The sequence below is a fragment of the Geotrypetes seraphini genome, chromosome 4 (assembly GCF_902459505.1).
Source record: "Geotrypetes seraphini chromosome 4, aGeoSer1.1, whole genome shotgun sequence".
NCBI classification, from domain to species: domain Eukaryota; kingdom Metazoa; phylum Chordata; class Amphibia; order Gymnophiona; family Dermophiidae; genus Geotrypetes; species Geotrypetes seraphini.
Genome location: NC_047087.1, coordinates 191,846,269 through 191,864,464, shown reverse-complemented (window position 1 = coordinate 191,864,464; position 18,196 = coordinate 191,846,269). Strand labels below are relative to the sequence as shown.

At 43.0% G+C, this 18,196-nt stretch overlaps 1 protein-coding gene across 1 annotated transcript in view; it reads left to right on the top strand.

The window, feature by feature from the left end:
- The window catches only part of DDX21 (DExD-box helicase 21), a 157,272-nt gene that overhangs the window by 39,713 nt on the left and 99,363 nt on the right, over positions 1-18,196 (top strand). Inside the window, exons 5-7 of the mRNA XM_033941918.1 lie at positions 2,339-2,456; positions 9,503-9,688; positions 10,527-10,672. Of these exons, the coding sequence (XP_033797809.1) occupies positions 2,339-2,456; positions 9,503-9,688; positions 10,527-10,672 (450 nt within the window). The remainder of the gene's footprint in view (positions 1-2,338; positions 2,457-9,502; positions 9,689-10,526; positions 10,673-18,196) is intronic.

The window sequence follows — 18,196 nt, the reverse complement described above, 5'->3', positions numbered from 1 at the left end:
TAAACTGTCTTCTTACAGCAGCTGGAGCGTTGAAGTTGCATATGGCTGCCGGAAAGGTTGTCTCTGATGCAACTTCTGGTTGTGTCAGAGATGACCTTTATGGCAACCACAAGCAACGCTCTGGCTGCTGTAAGAAGGCATTTTAGACATCGCGGCCACGAAGGTAAGGGGCAGGGAGGGAGTAGGTTGCTGTTTAAACTCGGTGGCGGCAGTAAGGAGGGAAGAAGCGCGATAGGTGACTGCGCGTGTTCCCTCCCTTAACTGCGGGGATGAGGCCATTCACCGCTCCACAGGGCAGTGAATGGCCTTGTCCCCATTGCCATGGTGAACACGGGTTTTTCATCACCGTTTTGGCGGGTTACCCGCGGCTACTTGCGGCTAGCCTTGGGTAACAGCCACCATGTCATTCTCTAGTCTGCAGCTGATAGGCCAATCCCTTGTGGTAACTGTTGACCAGCCTACAGAAGCCTTTTTGGAGCTTGGGGCTGTTCTCCAGTAGCATTGCTCGCCTACTTTGTTGCAGGGGATTGAGTGCAGGCTGTTAGGCATCCACATGGTGGCTTGAAACAGAAGCTTAATATGTAGGCTATCCTCACTTGCTTCTTTTTTTTTTTTTTTTTGTGAAATCATGTTAATTGAAGTCTAACAGAGTAACAAAGAGCATACAAGAAATACAGAATGCAAACACAAGCGACTGGGAACAGTGCAATACAATACAAGCAGTCGCACTATCAGAGTACATGGTGTGCTTTCGAAAGACTAAAGAACAACAAAAATGCCAAAAGAAACCAAAACCAAAAGAATGAGGATCCCACTTCCCCCCTCCCCCGAGCACATAACAAAACTAGTATAATAGTCAATAAACGTGTGGGGCTACAGAGCATATCAAGCTCCCCAGTCCAGGAGAAAAGAAACAATGAGTGGCAGATATCTCCCATCCGCGCTCTCCCTCACTTGCTTCTATTTTCTTCTTAACAATATCTCCAGTATTTCAATAACATACAGTCCAGATATAGACAGAGTAAATTCTCTATTAAAGTGCCGATGGGATGTCAGACTACCCTCTGAGCCATAATGCTCAATAGGGTTTAGTTTCTCATTCTTCCCTCGAGGCACAACTTCACTTCATTAAATCCTTGTTTTGATATAAATTTTTATCCAAGGTACTTTAGTAAATTAAACTACATTTCATAAATATACTGGATTTCATCGATAAATATATAGCTTAATTCCTTAAATTACTTTAATATATAAATTCATTCATTGCTTGATCTCATTACTTAGCTTTTCAGATGTTAGTATTAATCCCCTCCACCAACGCGTTTCGCTTTCTTTATCAAGGCATGGGGAAGCTGAAAAGACAAAAATACAACATGCTACCATTAAAAAGACAAATCTGAGTGCCCCGTTGCAAAAAAGAAACTTGCAACAGGATCCTCTCTTACCTACAGAACTTTTTCTCACTCATACAGCTTTTGGCTCTCTAAAAATGGCCGTGGCGTTCTAGCACTGAACTATATACTTCTTCCTAGTGATGTCACATCTGGGATCTCCCGGAGGCTGCCTAGCAACCAATTTAATTTATTTTGATTTATTTTCAATTCAATTTTAAATTTTTTATTTTTTTATTATTAATTTTGTTGTTTTTAATATTAATTTTGTTTTTGATATTGTTATTTTTATCTTAGTCCATCTATATCCCCTTAACATCTATCACCCCTTCTCGGTACCCCACCCGGGCCAGTCAATTCATTCTTCCCCAGAAAGCCCTGAAAGATCAACTAGAAATCAACCTGAGCTATCCAGTCTGATGTTTCATTCAGCCCCTCCGGGGCCATAGACTTCAATCTAAACATCTACCTCAGCTCTCTTAGATTTAATCTGCACTCTGTATTGCCTCCCTCCCACCCTATTACAATCTTGTCTAAGACCCGCCATTTAAGGCCTTGCATTTTATGGCCACAAAGTTTCCAATGGCGAACCAGTTATATTTTCTTCATTTTTAAAACCCCTTCAACCCTCTTATCCATTACTGATGATCCTCCCTTTAGACCACAAAATATATGCACCTTGAGTCTACCCATTGTTTGTCCTTATACAATGGTTGAATCTATCCCGTGGCCCCTAGGGCTACGAACATGTACACCTATAGCTTGAGGAGCAGAAGCCAGGTATAGTAGTCAAGCCTAAGTTTCCCACAGTAGATTGATTTTTTTTTTTTTTTTGAGTGTTCTGTCTGCAAGACAAGTTCTTTTAGAATGCTTATATATATGGTTTGTATATTTGGTGAATTCTTAAGCTTTTCTGAAAAATTTGATAATCTGATTTTTTTCTCTAGGTCTTAGTTCTTGCTCCAACAAGAGAGCTAGCAGTTCAAGTTTCTAAGGACTTCAAAGACATTACCAGGAAACTGACAGTTGCTTGTTTCTATGGAGGCACCCCATATAATAGCCAATGTAAGTAAAAGTATATGGTGATACATAAAATTATAGTGGAGAGCTCAATGCTAGTGTAGGTTATGGCAACAAAGGGTGCAATGCAAATTTTTAATACACTTGTGTTCCTGTTTTATATCAAAAATGTCCTAATTAAATCCCAAATCTCTCCTCTAATTTGCCAGAATTCACTATAAGACAAAAGAAAAAGCCTCAGGTCTCTGGCGAGCCTACATTAGCTCTACCACCACCGCTCACATCATTGGCACAAAATATTTAATCAAAAGTGACTAATAGCAATACACAAAAAAAATTATTAAATGTATCCAAGATTCTCTACACAATAAAGCTTACTATGCTAGGAATGATTAAGAAGGGGATCACGAACAGATCAGAGAGGGTTATCATGCTGCTGTACCAGGCCATGGTACGCCTTCATCTGGAATACTGCGTCGAGCACTGGTCGCCGTACATGAAGAAGGACACGGTACTACTTGAAAGGGTCCAGAGAAGAGCGACTAAAATGGTAAAGGGGCTGGAGGAGTTGCCGTACAGCGAGATACTAGAGAAACTGGGCCTCTTCTCCCTTGAAAAGAGACTGAGAAGGGACATGATAGAAACATTCAAGATAATGAAGGGAATAGACTTAGTAGATAAAGACAGGTTGTTCACCCTCTCCAAGGTAGGGAGAACGAGAGGGCAACATCATATATTTGGGCTCCTACAAGAAAACCATTAAACGTCTGAGACTCATTCAAAACACCACCGTCCGCCTCATCTATGGCTTCAAAAAGTAAGACCATATTAGCCCTTACTACAGAAAACTTCACTGGTTACAAATAGAAGCGAGAGTCATCTTCAAATTCGCCTGCCTCTGCTTCAAAACCTTAACCGGCTCGTCCCCGATATACCTGTCACACCACTTTGCGTTCCCAGGTACCAATCGCACACGCAATGCCTATCTGTTTACCTACCCATCCCCAAAGGGATGCACCTACAAAAGATTCCTTAACAAAACTCTCTGATTCCAAGCTGGCAGATGGACTGACTACCCTCATCTCATCTGCTCCATCCTCATCCTTCAGAAAATCTCTCAAATCTTACCTCTTTGATAAATTTCTTTAGTGTCTGCTCTCAACTGCATTGTACATTCTCTTACATTGTATCCTCGCTGTACATGTACAGTCTCTTGCATTGTAAACCGCTCTGAACTGTTTGTGGTATTGCGGTATACAAAAATAAAGTTATTATTATTATTATTATTATTAAAGATAGATTCCGTACAAACGTAAGGAAGTTCTTCTTCACCTAGAGAGTGGTGGAAAACTGTAATGCACTTCTGGAGGCTGTTATAGGGGAAAACACCCTCCAGGGATTCAAGACAAAGTTAGACAAGTTCCTGCTGAACTGGAGCGTACGTAGGTAGGGTTGGGCTGTTAGGGCACTGGTCTTTGACTTAGGGGCCGCCATGGGAGCGGACTGCTGGGCACGATGGACCACTGTTCTGACCCAGCAGCGGCAATTCTTATGTTCTTATGTCAAAGCTATCCTTTGTCATTTAGTCTCATGCAGTCCTTTTCTTTAGGTCACGGTTCTCTGGCTTTATGGTCGCTTCCTCAGGGCAAAGTGGAACAACCCAAAAGGCAGCTCTGAAACAACCTAAAATGTCTACTGTATTTTTCACTCCATAAAGTGAACTTTTTTCACCACCGAAAAGTGATTTTAACTATTTATTAATTAATTAATATTTTATGTTGAATCAATTTTTATTTTCAAACAGAAATCCAACCAACAGAGAACCAGCAACCTTGAAGCAATAGCTGAAGAAAACCAACTACAAAGCAAACAGACCCAACATCTCTGTCCCTAATCCCTGTCCCACACCCAGCCCCACAAATCCAGAAACAAAAGAAAGACCACAATGCAGTAGGCTTGGACTCTTATAGCCCACTGCCGATGAGTGATACCTGAACTAATTAATATTTTAAGACGAGCATGTATCTTGATTTCTAAACTGCTCCGTGCTCCAACATGAAATTCATTATTTGCTGGCCTGCAGTTTCAAGGAGCAATCTCTGCAAAGCATCAGCAGAAAAGAAAATGCCAGACCGATATTTAAAAACTAGATTCTATAATATTAAAATATTATTTTCAAAGCAGTTAATGAAAAATGCTCACCATTCAAACATAGATCTGCCGTCAGCTTCAATAAGTTTTCAAAGATGGCTTCGTTGTCAAAACGTCTCAGTTAAATAGAAGAGACCACTTTCAAAACTACGGGAAAATTTAAATCAGGGTATTCCATTCTAATTCTGCATTAAGCCCTGTAGGGCTCAAAATATCCAGGTCAAAAATCCATTTTTGTTCACTGTAGTTTAATCACCGTTCTATGTCACCACCCTCCCACCCTATTTCTATCTTGTCAATAACATGCCATCTAATCTCATCTATTGTATGCCCTGCTTCAATCCAATGAGCAACTATCGGAACCTGCATAGATTGAGTTACTACCCGCAATTTGTGCTCATTTAACCGATCTGGATACTTAATGCAGAATTAGAATGGAATGCCCTAATTTAAATTTTCCTGCAGTTTTGAGGGTGGTCTCTTCTGATTGGAGTATTATGATCATGTGACCCAATACTATTTAACTGAGACGTTTTGACGACAACGCCATCTTTGAAAACTTATTGGAGCTGACCGAGGGTCTATGTTTGAATGGTGAGCTTTTTTCATTAACTGCTTTGAAAATAATATTTAAATAGGATAGAATCTAATTTTAAATGTCTGTCTTTCTGACATTTTCTTTTCTGCTGATGCTTTGCAGGGATTGCTCCTTGAAACAACAGGCCAGCGAAACATGAATTTCAAGTCGGTGCACTGAGCAGTTTAGAAATTAAGATAAGTGCTCGTCTTAAAATATTAATTAATAAATAGTTAAAATCATTTGATTTGGTAGGAGGTGGAGATAATGACCAATGAGGAGGCTAGCTACATACGTTCTGAACTAGAATGAAATATGTTGGTTTGGATGTAGCCACTGAGGTCTCTTGCTCCTTATAAATGAATATTTCTGAATACTTTTTTGAAATAATGGTTTAAATTGAGAAGAAAATATCTGAGGGACAATTGATTATTACTATTATAAATTTCAAAACTTTGTGAAATCTTTATATAAAGTGGAGTTATTTTGAAATGAACTAACGTAGAAAACGGGCATATAATACCATTCACCACACGATCTGATTCACATGACATCTCATATCTCAGAACGTCCTTCTTTTGGTTCGCTGGGTTGACAAACTGACAATGTCAACATTGCACAATTCTTACAATGTCCACAAGCTTTGTGAATGGCATTTGATTCTTTCTACTCCGTCATATCTTGCAACATTGCTGGACTAATTTGTGCCTCTCTTGTAAGCAAACAGCAATGATTACCCCTTAAAAGGTGGCAACGTTGTTGCCAATGCCCAATGTTTTTGTAAGATCCTTCCCAGGTGATGTGACCTAGAATCATAGTTCAAAGCAGGTGATGGATTCATCAGTGTCTTTTTTACATTCTTGTGTAAACATCAAATCTCTTGGCATATAACACTCTCTAGTCCATTTAGACTATTCAATATCCATTGAGCTTCAAAGAGGATATGCTACACTGGACTAAATGTTTATTGATGATGTTTTTTTCCCTTTTGGTTAGGTGACTGCACAACAAGAAAGCTGTGTGGAGTGGTTGAATAATTGCCATCCTAACATCCATTTTGTAATACAATGTAGTACCATCAGAATGACTTTACTTCATATACTTATTGAATGAATGGATAATAGATTTAGCTCTACAGTACATAGGAAAGACACTGACAGGAATACCTTCTTGCATTTTGATAGTTTCCACCGTCCTCATCTGAAGAATAATCTTCCAGTATCTCAGTTCTTACTATAATAGTAATAATAATAATTTTATTTCTTATATACCGCCCCACCAACAGTAAAACTGAACATTTCAGTTAGCAATACAATTTCAAAAAACACAGCTATCATAACTAGAGAATGACACGGGGAAAAAATCTGTCCCCGTCACCGCCCCGTCCCCAGCCCACCATCCTCTGCACAGCCCGTCACCGCCATTCCCTTCACCACCCCATCACTGTCACTGCCATCCCTTTCACCGCCCCGTCACCGCCACTCCCATCCCATTCACTGCCCCGTCACCATCCCCGCAGCATTCATATAAGCCTTAGTACTGTAATATTTAGCTTATTCCTTTCTTATAAATCAAAGTTCCTGCTGCTGAACTAGAGAAAGAGATGTTCAGCTGGCAGGGCTTTGTTTATAAATTTTTATCAACACAACTAATATACTACTTTATCCTAAAGCAAAAAATAAATAAATAAATAGAATTTTTTTTTCCTACCTTTGTTGCCTGGTTTCTGCTTTCCACATCTTCTCATTCAATTCCTTCCATCCACTGTGTGTCTTCTCTCTGCGTCTTCCATTTGCTGTTACTGTGCCTCTCCCTTCACCCCCCCCCTAATTGGTCTAGCACCCATCTTCTTCCCTCCGCTCCCCCATAGTCTGGCATCTGTCTTCTTCCCTTCCAGCATCTTCTCCCCACTCTGTCTTCCACATTTCCCTTCAGGGTCTGTTCCTCTCCACCCTCCTTCAATGTCTGTTCTATTCCTTTCCACCACCACCCTTCCATCCCTCCTTTACCATCTGTTCCTTTCTACCACCCTTCAGCTCCTCTCGCGTGGCCTATCTATCTACCTTCCTCCCTCTTATTTTCGTGGCACATTACAATGTAATTTGTGCAAGCCACTGGAGCCTACGAGCTCGGTCCCTGTCCCATCCCCACAAACCATCTCGCTTCTGTGCTCCTATTTTCCCCATTTCTAATATCTCCCCTATGTATCTATTGCCCCCCCCTGTGTCCCATCCCCATGGCATGTCCCCTTTATGTCTCTGTCCCTATGCCCCATGCACATAATTTCCCCTCTTTCTGTTACCTTCCTATGTCCAGATTTCCCCTATCTTCCTCTTCCATACCAGTGTGTCTCTTCTTTTCAACCCCATCTAGCTTCTTTCCCTCTTTCTTCCCCCCCCCCCCCCCGCTTCCAGCATCTGGCTCACCTGCCTGTCCTCCCCTTTCTTTCCTGCTGTTGGGTTTTCTTTCCCTCTTCATCCCCTTGGCCCAGAATCCTTTTCCCTTTCACTCTTCTCCTTCCAGTGTGAGCCGGGAACACACGCAATCGTGCGGTCCCCGCAGCCCCCACCTGCCCGCCCGATCGATCGTAGCGTTTAGCCAGCTCCCTCCCTTCACCTCACCTTAGTTTGCAGGCTTTCTTTTTCAGAGACCCGCACGCTTTCAAAGAGCCGCGCATGCGCGGCTGCTCAGTGTTCAATTTTCTGCTCTGCTGCAACTTCCTGTTTCCGTTTGCGTTAGAGCAGAAGATTGAACACTGAGCAGCTGCGCATGCGCGGCTTTTTGAAAGTGTGCGGGTCGTCGAAAAAGAAAGCCTGCAAACTAAGTTGAGGTGAAGGGAGGGAGCTGGCTAAACGCTACGATCGATCGGGCGGGCAGGGGCTGCGGGGACCGCATGATCCTTGATGCCTTACTGCGGAGACGAGACCATTCACCGCTCCATGGGGTGGTGAATGGCCTTGTCCCCGTCCCCACAGCGACTGCTATTTTTCTTTCCCAGTTTCGGCGGGATACCCATGGCTAAACGCGGCTAGCCGCGGATAATCGCCACCGTGTCATTCTCTAATCATAACAACTACATCTATTAAATACATCATCAGATAAAAATACATTTAAAATACAAAACCTAATAAGAACACCGTCTTAAATATCAACGATCTTGTTTATCAAATAGGTAAGTTTTCAATAATTTCCTAAATGTACAATACTGACGACTATGTTCTTCTCTTGAGAAATACAAGAAGCAGTCAGGCTCCCTGACGGAAAGATTACGATGGCGGGGATACTCGGAGAGGGTGGTTCGCAAGGCGTATAAGAGCATTGAGCAAGGACATGATTTATCCCAGCTAAAATGTTGTCTTTTAGATCATATTCAGAAGAACATCCGTGGGGGCAATAGACGTTTGTTTGCAACGGAGGAAACAGTGGATTTATGAATTGGAAAGAGTAACACCAAAAGGTTTGAACTCCTGTATAGATTTGTTTTATTTTTATTAAGGCTTTCTCTTTGATTCCAATTTGAGTATGTTCTGCCAAATCAGAGAGTAAATTCAAGTCTGACATAGCTGGTCGTGAAATCAAACATGATTAGCCAATCCCTCTGCAGGAGAATGATGTGGCGAAAGTGGATTAGCTATAGTCATGTATAAACTGCTGAGATTCCACGTTCTGAGGACGACAAAGAGATCAGAAGACAATGATATTACCTACTGACTTTTGAACTGCTTATCTTTAAGCAAGCTGGGAAGATGATATTTAGTCTTATTGGGTTGTTTCACAGAGCTGCCTGGATGATTTGAAAGTCTGCTCTGCCCTGAAGAAGCGGCCATAAAGCCGGGAAACTTTGGCCTAAAGAAAAGGACTGCATGAGACTAAATGACAAATGATAGCTTTGATCGATATATTGTGTAGAGAATCTGTTCCATTTGATGACAGTTTTTATGCCAATGATGCGAACGGTGGTGGTAAAGCTAATATAGGCTCGCCAGAGATTTGAGGCTTTTTCTTTCATCTTATAGTGACTTCTGGCAAATTAGTGGAGAGTTTGGAATTTTAATTAGGACATTTTTGTATTTCCTCCACTCTGGTGAGATTTTGTTTAGCCTGTTTTAATCATATATAACAGAAGTATAATGGCTTATATAAGTGTACAAAAATACATCCTTCTTTTCCTGTTGTCATATGTTAACATAGTGTATAACATAACATCAGAACATGAGCTTGAATCATAGCAATTATGTAACAGACTGGGAGCACAACTATGTGTACTTGTGATAATACATATGTATAAGAATGTTGGTATGGGAGCGTTAAATCTTTATCTTTTCAAGCAGAATTTTTGCATACACTGCTTTTCTTTTTTCAGTTGATAGTATTCGGAATGGCATTGACATATTGGTTGGGACTCCAGGTCGAATCAAAGACCACCTCCAGAACCACAAATTAGACCTTGCTCAACTGAAGCATGTTGTTTTGGATGAAGTTGACCAGATGTTGGACATGGGTTTTGCTGAACAAGTTGAAGAAATTTTATCAGTGGCTTATAAGAAAGGTAATTTCAGGATGTATGGTAGCTTGAATATTCATTACTAACTGGATTAGACGTCATTTTTCACACTACTTCCCTCCCCCCACCCACCCCTCATACTAGTCTTATTGAGGAAACATTGCAGACTCGGGTGCTTTATCAAAGTTTTGCTCACATGCAGAATTTTGTTCTGGATTTTCACTGGTGTTATTCCTATTGAAAAGACTGAGATGTTACTTATTTCCATACTTATATTAGAGATAAATCCAGAGCAGCTTTATTGTACTGGAGTAAAATATTAGAACATAAGAATAGCCTTACTGGGTCAGACCAATGGTCCATCTAGCCTAGTATTCTGTCAGACCAATGGTCCATCTAGCTTAGTATCCTGTCTTCATGGAGGCCAATCCAAGTCACAAGTACCTGGCAAAAAACCAAATAGCAGCATTCCATGCTACCGTTCCAGGTCTGTCTGAACAGTAGACTATAGGCTGTAACTTCGATTGTCCCTTAGTTTTTGTAAATCTTGATGTAGTAAAAAATCGATCCATTTGTACCTGTTCTACTCCACTCAGGATTTTGTAGACTTCAATCATATCTCCCCTCAGCAGTCTCTTTTCCAAGCTAAAGAGCCCTAACTTTTCTAGTCTTTCCTCATACGAGGCATTCCATCCCTTTAATCATCTTGGTTGCTCTTCCCAACACCCTATATTTGTGCACTGAGCACTTTAGTCCCGGGGTGGGGGCATTGAAATATGTAGAAATTAAGTAATATTTATTTGAACATACAAATAGTCTGAACTGCATCTGTAGTCATGTACATGTTTTTAAAAATGTGATTTTGGTGTGTGTGCATTCACAGATTCAGAAAATAACCCTCAAACGCTTCTGTTTTCTGCAACTTGCCCTCACTGGGTATATGACGTAGCCAAAAAATACATGAGATTAAGCTATGAGCAGGTTGATCTAATTGGGAAGAAGACTCAGAAAACTGCCACCACTGTGGAAGTAAGTGTTCTTTCAGCAGACCTCAGTTAATATTGAAAATATTCTTATAATTTTCCTCATGAAGAGAGTCACATAATAAGGTCTTATATATAGGTCTTAGTTTTTTTTTTGGTAAATGGTCACAAGCAGGGAGGCTGGAAATAATTTACAATAGACATAACCATATTCTACATGCTTTCCTTTCTTGTTCACTCATAGTTTATAGCTACTTTGAATTTTACTCAGATACTGGATGTTTAGCACAGTTTATAAGGAAGCACTGTTCCCGCAGTATGAGCACCACCCTTTAAAAAGGGATAGAAAAGACATTTTTGAACACAGCAGGAAAGAACTCCAGCTGTCTCCTCCCCCAGTAATTCTGTTACTGATGGTATTATACACACTATTCACTGTAAGGAATTATGTGCAAAAATAATCAAAACAATGCAACATATTGGACAGGAAAGTTTATAGTATTCCAGAGCTATATGCAGGTACTTTAATACTTGGCTCTCACTCAGCCCTAACTTCACCAGTCCAGCATCTTCCTGTTAGCCATGTGACCAGTAATGTTCAGCAGTATTGTAACAGAGAAATTCTGAGATTACTGGCAACCATAAAATAACTGTGCTGCTTAGCATTTAAAATGCTGTAAGGTGAAGTCCCTAATAGCTTCCCCAGATTTACTGCAGACCAAACATAACTCTTAACAACCTGACCCTATGCTGACTTTGAAAGATATAAAATACAAGACATCTCACAGCAAATCATTCAACTGCCAAATAGCATAAGTGTGGAACTCGCTTTCCATTTAAATTTGCACATCCACAGTATACACACTGTTTGCAAAAATCTAAAAAGATGTTTTTTTAAGAAATCCCTACCAGGGGTCCAAAGAGACTCAGACTAATAATACAAGTTGCCTGAAATGAAGACAATGTTAATGGTCAGCTGCTATTTATGATCTCAGACTATATATAAAATTTGATAACTTTTATGTAACATGTATAATTCTTTGTACCATTTAACTCTCTTCAAAAATTCTATGTAACAATATGTGCTTATAACCCGCCTAGAACTCTAATAAGGATTTGGCGGGATATAAGATTGCACATTTGACCATGTATCTTAAATTCCCGACCTTGTGTTTTCCCCCGACTACTCTTTCTATAATAATTTGTAGTTCAAATCCCCTTCGCCTTTTTCTTCTTGTTTGTTAAGTTTGTATATAGTCTAGTTTATTTTAATGTTTATGTTTAAATATGGTAATACTTTTAATATTGTAATTTTAAATGTTTTTTTATGTATGTTCATCGCTTTGAAGTATGATTAAGCGATTAATCAAAAACTCTAATAAACTTGAAACACATAACATAAAGATCTGACTTGGAATCTTCTCTCTTATCCCCCCTTTTACTAAGCCACAATAGAGGTTTCTACCATGGCCTGGGGTGCTAAATGCAGATGCTACTCCAATGCTCACTTCAGAGCATTTAGCACCCTGGGCCGCAGAGGAAATCTCTACCACGGCTTAGTAAAAGAGGGCCTTAAATTGCATAGCATTCCCAGTCAAATAAGCAACACACTATGCATATGCTATTCCTCTAAAACTCAACTTATGCAGATGATGATAAAGCTAGATTGTATGATCCACCATATGAAAGACTGATGAAATATCCAAACTAACAAGACAAAACTGCACATTATTTTTCGGCTGCACATCTATAGTAGCTAGTACTGTGTATTCGTATATTTTAAATTCCTGGTAGTCCAGTGGTGAACCGGAGCAGGAAGCAACTGCGAGACCATGGGAACTTGCAGCAGCCATTCAGCTAGTGGCTCTCCTCAGGGCAGGAGCAAAGGAAGATCGCTCCTTCTTCAGTTCACTGCTGGATCACCAGGGATTTAAAAGGTATGCTGGGGAGGCGGGAGGCAGGTAAAAAGTTCCTAGGGAGGGAGGAGGGGCTGTGTGCAGAGACTGGTCGGGAGGGAGTAAGGAAAGGAGCTGGGTACAGAGGCTGGCAGAGCAGGGAGGGAGAGCAAACAAGGTGCAGAGCTGGGCAGGGAGGGAGGGGAGCTGAGTGCAGAGTCAGGCAGGGGGAAGGGAGTAAGGGAGAGGGGACTGAGTGCAGAACTGGGCAGAACACTGCACTTGAATATTAAACACTCCTGATTTATATTCAGGTCAACCTTTTTTCCTCCTTTTTTGGATCTTGTAGGCATTAAAAATGTAAGAACAGTCAACATCTCTGATTTCCACAACTTCCACAAAATTCTCCCAAGTCCTACCTATTTCAGCTTCCTCTCTTAGATGCAGTTTCATTGATTTGTTCCCATATCTATTGAATTGCTCTAAAAATTTTATAAAGCTTGTTTCTGTTACATATACACAGGAGTCAGTACTGTAGCTGTTGACATAACATAATAGTCAGCTTATATACCGCAGGACCGTGAAGTTCTATGCGGTTAACAAAAGATTATAATAGTGTATACAATTGAATAGATTGGAAATTATGTAACTTAAAAAATAAAACTAACAGAATAAATTATTAAAGTATGATGTCCGTAAACATGGAAATTAATTACCCAGATATTTAAGAAACAAGTATGTCTTTAGGCTTTTTCTAAATTTCACATAAGAACTCGAAGACACAATCAGATTTTCCAAATCCTTGCCCTATAATGCTGCCTGATTTGACAAAAGGTGCTGATGATGTTTTTTAAGTTTGCATCCTTTGACGGACGGAAAGACAAAGTTCAGGTGCAAACTTCTCCTTCATTTCTTATTTACAAAAGTAAAGAGGTTAATCAAATATTTGGGAGAAAGTCCGAACAGAACTTTGAAACAGAAACAACCAAATTTAAACTTCACGTGCACCTCTACTGGCAACCAGTGCAATTTCCTGTAAAATGGCGTTACATTATCATACTTCTTCAGCCCGAAGATCAATCTAACAGCCGCATTTTGAACAATCTGCATTGCTGCATATTTCTCTGAGATATTCCTAGATAAGCAATATTATAGTAATTGAGCTGACTGAGCATAAGAGACTGTACCAAAATTCTAAATGATTCAATAGGCCCTAATAGATTGCAATTTCCAAAGGGTGAGAAAACTTTTTCTAACCAAGGAATCCACCTGGTTCCTCATAGTTAAACCCAAGTCACAGGATAGCTGTGATTGTTTAATATCAAAGGTGTATCAGTATCATATGGATGTGGAGAGGCCACAAGGAACTTAGTTTTTTATGAATTTAGTTTTATGTTTAAATCTGTTTATTAATTTTTGAACACAGCAAGGAAACAAACATATTAGAAACAGTGCACAGGAACAATCATCTCTCATGCCCACCCCCCTACCCCCCTCCCACCCACCCATGGGAACAGTCAATGCCTCAGCTAACTTTCAAAGAATTAATTAAGTAACCTGCTACGTACAGCGGGTTGTAACGTAGAACAAAATGGCAACCAGCAGGTAATGTAAGAGGAACCTGCTTTGGTGTCCATATTAGAGATAGCCAAGCGTTCAAATCCTGCCAACTGAATCAATTGAGTCCTCCAATGGGATACAGTCGGAGTGTTAGAGGACAACCAGCATTGTAGAATTGTCTTGATGCCCAGAACTACAGCTTTCCGAGCAAACGCTGCCATACCCGGACGGACCGGGTGCAAGGACAGCTTCATTGTGAAGAGGAAAGTGTCAGTAGGAGTCCAAGTGCAATTCCAAAAAGATGCAAGGTGGTGACATACACGTGTCCAAAAAGCCCGTATACCCGGACAAAGCCAGAACATATGACCCAGAGATGCTCTAGGCGTTCCACACTTAGGACATTGATCAGTGGTGCAAAGACGAGCACGATAGGCTCTAATTGGAGCAAAATATGTCCGGATCAGGAATTTGTAGTAACGTTCTCTTTCAGCTACAGACACCAAGTATTTCGGTCCCAAGGCAACACTCCGCTTTAGCATATCAGCAGAAATAGAAATATGTAAGTCCTGAGTCCATTTAACAGCTAGTGCAGCATAGTCCAATTCACCAGCCAGGTCTTGCAGAGTACGATGATAAAATCTTAGGGGGATAGGCAATTGTGCAGTAAGACACAGAGCTTCTGAAAGTTGCTCTTGCACAGTCTCAGTCAGCGCAGATCCAGGAAGGGAATGGACATAGTGGTGTAGTTGAATGTAAGGGAACCAGTCACCAGCACCAAAGGCAGAAGATTCACATAACTGCTGAAAGGGCCGGATAGAACCATCAGTGTGTAATACATGGTATAAATAATAAAGACCCTTTCCAACCCATCGAGGATGTGACTCCAGTCCCATACCAGGAAGAAAATCCCCATTACCAGCAATCGGGAGACAAGGAGTCACATCGGGTCTGAGAGCTAATTGAGTACAAAGATATTTATCCCAGGACAAGCAGGCAGCATATTCTTAACACATGGGTGACGTCACCGACGGAGCCCTCGGTACGGACCTTTTTAACTAGAAGTTTCTAGTTGGCCGCACCGCGCGTGCGCGAGTGCCTTCCCGCCCGACGGAGGAGTGCGTGGTCCCCAGTTTCTTCGTTTCCGCGGAGCGAAGAAGACGTGTGTGTTTTTTCAACGGCCGTTGAAACCACTTTTTTGCCTTCCCGCTCGCGCTTTTTTCCTTATTTTTTCTTCCTTTACCTTCGGGTCTATTTTTCTTTGATTTGCAAAAAAAAAAAAAAAAAAAAAACTTTGCTTTTTTCCCTTTTTCTTTCGTTTTTGCCCCGGCGGGGCCTGTTGCCAGTATACAGGCCTCGGGCTTCGATTTTGCGGAGGCTATCTTCCCCTTCATGCCCCCGCAGGGCGGTTTTAAGAAGTGCCAGCGGTGTGCACGCCCGATCTCCATCACTGACCCACACAATTGGTGTTTGCAGTGTCTGGGTCCGGAGCATCGGGCGGACTCCTGCACCCGCTGTGCTACTCTTCAAAAAAGAACCCTTAAAAACCGAAGAATTCAGCAAACTCTCCTCTTCGGCACCGAGTCGGCGATGGACTCCTCACCTTCAACAGCGGTACCTCAAAAATCGGCACCGTCGTCCTCGACACCGACCGACCCCGCATCGGCGTCACTGGCGCCAGGTAAGCCGGCTAAGAAGCCTTCCTCTTCCCTCGAGCGCCCTCCGGCTACGGTGGCGACACCGTCCCTACCGGCATCGCACCGGTCCCGCAAACGCTCCGCCCCGATCTCGGTGAGTGCCTCGTCATCGGCCTCCTCATCGCCGGGGCGTGGAGCGGCATCTAAGGAACCGAAGAAAAAGAAAGCGGTTCCGATGCCACCCCTAGATGACCGTATCTCGGCCATCTTAAAGGCTCAACTCCAAGAACAGTTGAAGAAACAACTTGAACAACTGTTGCCCACTATCCTGGCACCGCTCCTTCCGGTACCAGACCGGCCCGAGCCCCGTACCGAGCCCCCGGTGTCCACCCCTTCGGTACCGGTGAACACATCCATGCCGATCCTTTCGGCCCAACAACTTCAAGGCGATCCGGTGGTTCATTCTCAGGCCACATTGGATCCTCCTCGGCACCAGGCGGTACGGCATTCTTCTCGGGACCGAGATAGACGCCGGTCATCCTCCCCTGGTACCGTTTCGGTGCGCTCTGGAAAGTCCTTGTCCAAAACTCGACATACCGCGCCCTCCACCCCGGTGTCTCGACCAGAAGTCAGGGACCCTGACTTATGGGAGGAAACTCCTCTCGGTACCGAGGAGGATCCCTCCTCATCTGATGAGGAACCATCGGCACCCGATGCCACCTCTAAACCAGAGCAGTCCTCATTTCCTAAATTTTTGAAAGAAATGTCTGCTGCCCTATCCCTTCCTCTGGAATCGGACTCAAAAAAGTCTCAAGCCTTTCTAGAGGCTCTAGACTTTGAGCAACCTCCTAAGGAGTTCCTCAAGCTTCCCGTGCATGACATTCTACGGGAAACGTTCTACAAAAACTTGGAAAATCCCCTCACGGTACCGGGAGCCCCCCGTAAACTGGACAACCTTTACCGTGTCATTCCCATTCCTGGATTCGACAAATCTCAATTGCCCCATGAGTCCCTTCTGGTTGAATCCACCTTAAAAAAGACTCAGGGCTCCAGTGTCTATGCCTCTACCCCTCCTGGCAGAGAGGGTAAAACCATGGACAAGTTTGGCAAGAGGCTTTACCAGAATGCCATGCTTGCAAACAGGGCAAACAACTATTCCTTCCATTTTTCCTTCTATCTCAAACATTTGGTCCAACAACTGTCTGCCCTCCAAAAGTACCTTCCTGAGCGCAAGGTCCCGCTATTCCAACAGCACATCTCTGGCCTTCTCCAAATGCGCAAGTATATGGTCCGCTCGATATACGACTCCTTCGAGCTCACCTCTCGGGCCTCTGCCATGGCCGTAGCCATGCGTCGCTTGGCCTGGCTCAGAGTCTCCGACCTGGACATCAACCACCAGGATCGTCTGGCCAACGCCCCCTGTCTCGGGGATGAGCTTTTTGGAGAGTCACTGGATTCCACCACCCAGAAACTCTCTGCCCATGAGACCAGGTGGGACACCCTGATCAAGCCGAAAAAGAAGGCACCGCCTACCCGACCTTATCGGCCACAAACATCTTATCAACGGAGATTCTCAGCCAGACCACTCAACCCGCCTCCCCAGCAATCTCGGCGGCCCCGTCAACAGCAACATCATGCTCAGGCTCGATCTCAGGCCACTCAACCCTCTAAGTCTTCTCAGCCTGCTAAACAAACTCAGCCCTTTTGACTCTTCTCTCCAGGGCATAGCCAGTCATCCACCCTTGCTACCTCTTCCACAACCCATCGGAGGTCGTCTCACCATTTTCTCCAGCCGTTGGGAAGTCATCACGTCGGACCAGTGGGTCCTCAACATCATCCGCCACGGCTACTCTCTCAACTTCCAGACTCTACCTCCGGACAACCTTCCCGTAGAGTCTGCTTCAAACTCATCTCAAACCCCCCTCCTCCTGAGGGAGGTTCAATCCCTCCTCCTTCTCAATGCCATCGAAGAAGTACCTCCAGATCAAAGGGGTCAGGGATTCTACTCCCGCTACTTCCTGGTCCCCAAAAAGACGGGAGACCTCCGTCCCATTCTCGATCTAAGGGACCTCAACAAGTGTCTAGTCAAGGAGAAGTTCAGAATGCTCTCCCTTGCCACGCTTTACCCTCTTCTTTCTCAACACGACTGGCTATGTTCCCTGGACCTCAAAGAGGCCTACACTCACATCTCCATCAACCAGAATTCTCGCCGCTACCTACGGTTCCAGGTACTGCACCACCACTATCAGTACAAGGTGCTACCGTTCGGCCTAGCTTCCTCACCCAGGGTCTTCACCAAGTGCCTTATAGTGGTAGCGGCCTTCCTCAGGTCTCACAACCTCCAGGTGTTCCCCTACTTGGACGATTGGTTGGTGAAAGCACCTTCATCTCAACTCGTGCTACAAGCCACTCATCACACCATCTCTCTCCTCCACCTCCTGGGGTTCGAGATCAACTACCCCAAGTCGCACTTGCTTCCCA